We start from the raw sequence: 5,126 nt of genomic DNA, 5'->3' as shown, positions 1-5,126 counted from the left end.
TATATATATATATATATATATATATATATACATATATATATAGCTATAAATGAAAATTTTGTCTGAAATTTAAAGAGGACACATTAACAAATCAGAGCTACTTTTATATATATATATACAAAAATTATGATTGCTAGGTGAACGGCTGTAGGGTGTTTCTGGTCTATAGCTGAGTATGAATCTAAGGTGGCACAACGAAGGAACTTCCACTTGGCAGGGAATGCAACAGGGTAATGGCCAATGCAGATTGGTGCATTTGGAATGAAAAAGCTGACCGGTTAAGTCTGATTAAACAAACAAGCTGTTTTAGCTCATTTTTGTAAAGGAATCAATTTTAGTTCTATGAGAAAGGTGTCAAGCTGGTGGAGTTTGTTTGGTGAATGGAGGAAGGTTATGCTGGAAAAGACATACCTGGATTTGACTTTAATATGTACCTTTAGTGTAGATCAATAAGCTCCCTTTAAATACCTGCTCAATCCATGAAGGCTATACCTCAAACTTTTGAGAACTCAACGCTTCTGCTGCTTCTCTTGCTGCTTTTTACCTCATCATCATTGCCTCATGTAGCTAGTAATGTCATTCCTTATTGAAGAGGATCAGCACATTATTAAATCTGTGTTATATTGTTATGCCTGATCAATGTACTTTTTAATTACATTCTCACAAATATTAATATTATATATTACATAAATTCATGGTCCTTCTTTTTTGTTATTTAGAGTTCTTCTCCCCCCTCCGGTGGTGAAACCAGGCAAGCTGTCAGGATGCTACGATCAGAACCAGCCTCTTTACCGATCATTGTCCATGGCTCCGCTGAAACCCAAACAGCGTTACTGTTTACTTACTGACCTTCCACGAAGAATCAGCCTTCATTCGGCACATCTTTCCTCCTCTCCAACCTCATATTCTGTCCCTGCGATGCCACGAAGCTGTTTGCGCAGAGGCGGCTCCAGGATGTACAAGAAACAAGTGGTTTTTGCAGATGAAAAAGGAAAGCCGCTAACTGTTGAGCATCTGTTTACCCCTGAGCCCTCCTCTCCAACACCTATTTCAACAACGAGACCCTCTACACGGAATTTAGAAGTCCAACAAAATCACTCAAACAAATTTCACCTCCCCAAGTTTTACCTGGGTTTCCCTCCACCCACAGAGAACTCTGATGCATTTGTTGCACGTCTGCAAGAGAAGTGTGTGCAAATGGAGAGCTGCAGAATTTCAGAGAGAATATTGAGTGGCCTAGTGTACGTTTATCATAGCAGCCTAAAGAAGACTGTAAATATTAGAGTGACTTTTGATTCATGGAAGAGCCACAAAGACATAACATGTAAATTCTCGGAACACAGGCTATGCCATGGCCTTGATGTAGATGTGTTTACCTTTGATGTAAGCTTACCCCAGAATATCAACCAAAATGAACGAATTGAGTTTCTCTTCACATTCAGCCCTGGACATGGCTCTACACTTCACTGTGATGACAACTTTGGGCTACAATACAACGTGCTTCAGGAAAATGCTGGATCATGGGCTGGCAATGACTACACAAGGAACTTTTACCCATTCCTTTCAAAGTACAAGCCAGCTGTTTCCCTACAGTTGGCTTCTTATCTCCAAAACTGTGATGATTTGAAGTATCTTCGAAGTCATCTGCTAAGTAGCAGATCATTCAGCGGGCAACTATGTTGAATGGCATAAAACCTCCAACATACTCTGGATAGATATGAAAGCCTAAATATCCTGCGATAATGTAAATACTGTATTATTAAATTATTGAACCACTTTTTTTTTACTTCTACTGAAGTAAAATATTTTTAATGTTAATGCAACTTTTAAAAAAAACGTATCTGTAAAAAGTAAATAATCGAAGGAATGTTTGTTATTTTACTATTTATGTTGTCTCAAAACCATGTTGTGTTCTATTCTCATCACCTGCCAAACCACATGGAAACAAAACAAAACGATCTTGTGGGAAAACAGTTTGGATTGAAGAAAATGTTCTAGACACTCCTCTGGCTTTGAACATTCTTTGAATTGTTACATCTTGTACTATAGATAACTGGTTTGACAAACCCCGAGCCAGCACGTACCGTAGTGTATGTATGGGCTAGTGTTTACAGGAAAGGGTGGAGTCCTTATTTTACACCCTAGCAACCACAGAGAGAGCATACCTGCTCTTATTGCAACATTTTCTCCACTTACTTTAGCTTCAGGCTACTGTGTCCCATTTTAACCTTTGCAAATCTTTACAGGTTTGTGTAATCAGTTGAAATGTTGTACATGGTTTGTTTACATCAGCTTGAACCCTTGTCATTTCTTTGAAGATAAAAGAAACATATTTTTCACAATATTTTGCAAATAAAATCTGAAAAGTATTGCATCCCTTTTTGTTCAGCATCTTTGTACTGTACCACCACCTTTATCTGTAATCACAACTCTAATGCTTTTGGGATGTCTTTATTGGGCTTTCCACATGAAAACACTGAAATATTTTCCATTTCTTTAAAAAATATTTTAAGCTCACATTTACTTTGTTAGAGAGTGCACTAACTTGTTTTAGAAAATGTATTCAAAATAGGCCTCAATGTGTTAAAATACACTCAACATTACATCAGAACTGTGATGCATGCTGCAACACAAAGGCCTAAATTCTTACAAGTTTAGTTTTTTTGCAATCTGAAGCTAATTTTTGTTGCTACTAAAATTGTATGTTCTAATGTAGTTGTTGCAATATATTCCATATATTTATATGTCTTAATCGAGAAGGTTTACTCCAGGACAGGGGTTGCAGATTGGCTATAGAAACAGAACAGACTGCATTAGCTTAACTTCAGGAGGCAATACTAAATGTACGTATGGAGTCAGAAGAGTCTCAATATTAACAACCTCATTTACTTAATCCCAATATTAGCAGGACAATCCATACATGCACAGCATAATCCTCACATGCACGGGACAAGATCCGCAAATGCATATTATAATTAAAACACATAAAATCTACAGTCAGAAGACAAAGTTCACAGAAGTGGTTGTGATGACTACACAATTATATCCTGATTCATGAAAAATCAGTGGTCTTTGAACTTCACTGTGTTTTTCAATAGATTTTTGAAACTCACCTGAAGTTGTTTGATGCACGAAGGCCTCTATTTTAACAAGCTATGATTTGGGTAACTTCATTGTTGCATTTATGTACAGTAGCTATTTGAATGCAATTGTTGTTTAATCCAGTAGTCTTAACCTTTTCAAAAAGCTTTTTCCATAACAGATCCAAATATAGAGCATGTGTGACTTAAGCTACTGGGTGCTATAAAAGGGAATACTGTTAGTTATGAGAATTTCACAAATTTATTCAGGAAATAAGTTATAACTAGGTATATAGATCTTTAAACACTACAAGAACTGGCCATCACACTCCTACACACAAATTAAAAACAATGTCACAGGGGCATACCTCGGGCACTAGTGCAAGTCAAGAATATAATCCCTCTGTAAACACAAGTACTGTGGGGTTGTTACGCTGTTGCTATCAAATTCATTTACTGAAGATTAATTACCACAGTCCTTGTAGCCAGCCACCATTTACTGTAGATTTTTTATGCCTACTAAATTTCTTTTACTGAATATATTTTACAATAAATTATTCTTATTTATTCTTCATGCAACTATATATCCAAAAATGTGTATATAGTAATGAGTTCACAGTTCGCCTTACCTCCTTGCAAGATGTGTTGTATCTATGTCGCTATTTTTTTTGCTGAGATTTTTTGCATTCTCAGACTGCATCCTGCTGAGGATGAAGTGTGAAATCGGATATTTTTGTACTCCTCTTTCCCATTGTGATCCCTTTGTCTTCCTTTATCTTAACTGTATGGGCAGTGCCTTTGACGCCAGCAAGGCCTCGGACACTGCGTTCCCCCATTTAAAATGTCTGTGTTTTGTCTTCTCTATCTTTTTGTTTTCTTTCTGTACCGAAACTGGATTTCCCTCTTGGGGATCAATAAATAATTTTCTTAACTGAATTGAATTTACCTGACAGAAAGAAAGAAGATAGGAGGTGGCATAAAGATTAGGTCCATGGATCCATCAAGTCATAAATTACTATGAGCTTTGATTTAGGTTAAAAAGCTGGGTGCAAATACTTCATTTCATTTAATGTGAGCCAAATGAACACTTTTTATAGCCATGTGGATTCGCTGACTTGAAATATGTGTGTATTTCCCAACTCAAAGGTCATAAAAAATAGTGAGGCACAAACTACTGTATGTTTAAAAATTTTAAAGGTTTACATTCATTAATTTGAATTGAGGTGAAATTAAAATTTTATTATAAAAAAATAAAAGTCACGGGTATGTTGTACATGAGGGAAAATAGATATGAAGAATCTTTACTCTGAAAGCAAAAAGACCTACAAAAATGGTGATAGCATGCTCTGTGAGGACAATAGGCTGGGCAATTAATTTGTATAGTGCATTTCAGTGACAAGACAATTAGAGTTTTGTAGAACAACAAAATCGGAGACAATAAAACAGAAAAAATACACATTACATATTGTGACACAATAGATGAAGGAGAAGAAAATGAAATGTAAAATGTAGATAAATATAATTAATATATACTGTGTTGTCTGATGTCAAGCTTAAAGTAAATGAAGAATTGACAAAATCTGCATATTTCCCATAAAACAGTAATCAATGTTGCAGAAAAAAGTTCAACTGCAACTTTACCACAAAGAGATCTGCAGGAGTCAGAAAACATGACTAAATAAATCTTTAGTGTCTCACAGAAGAATTTTTCCCTGTCTTGTTGTGACAGGAAAACCACTGTCTGATGAAACCATTTCCTTCAAACATGGAATGTGGATCAGTATGTCCTTTTATACCAACGGAAAACATGTACACATCTTGTGTACTGTGGAAACTTTTAAGCTAGAGTAAAGACTTACACCTTGAAGCTTTTTTATGTATTCCCTGTGCATGTGTTGGTTCTCTCCAATAAATATAGCTTCCATCCACAGTCTAAAAACATGATTATAGGGTAAACTGGTGTCTCTAATCTGTGCTTAGGTGTGTGCAGTGTTGGGGAGTAACGGATTACATGTAACGACGTTACGTAATTTAATTACAAAAAAA

The 5,126-nt window shown here is 35.9% G+C and overlaps 1 protein-coding gene across 1 annotated transcript in view; it reads left to right on the top strand.

Moving 5' to 3' along the window:
• Positions 1-2,383, top strand: part of LOC107091054 (protein phosphatase 1 regulatory subunit 3B-B-like) — a 2,974-nt gene extending 591 nt beyond the window's left edge. Inside the window, exon 3 of the mRNA XM_015384775.1 lies at positions 720-2,383. Within this exon, the coding sequence (XP_015240261.1) occupies positions 720-1,683 (964 nt within the window). The 3' untranslated portion in view covers positions 1,684-2,383. The remainder of the gene's footprint in view (positions 1-719) is intronic.
• The last annotated feature ends 2,743 nt before the right edge of the window (positions 2,384-5,126 follow it).

This window comes from Cyprinodon variegatus, unplaced genomic scaffold (assembly GCF_000732505.1).
Source record: "Cyprinodon variegatus isolate N-32 unplaced genomic scaffold, C_variegatus-1.0 Scaffold323, whole genome shotgun sequence".
NCBI lineage: Eukaryota > Metazoa > Chordata > Actinopteri > Cyprinodontiformes > Cyprinodontidae > Cyprinodon > Cyprinodon variegatus.
Note: the sequence above shows the minus strand (reverse complement) of the source record. Positions and strands in the feature narration are given on the sequence as shown.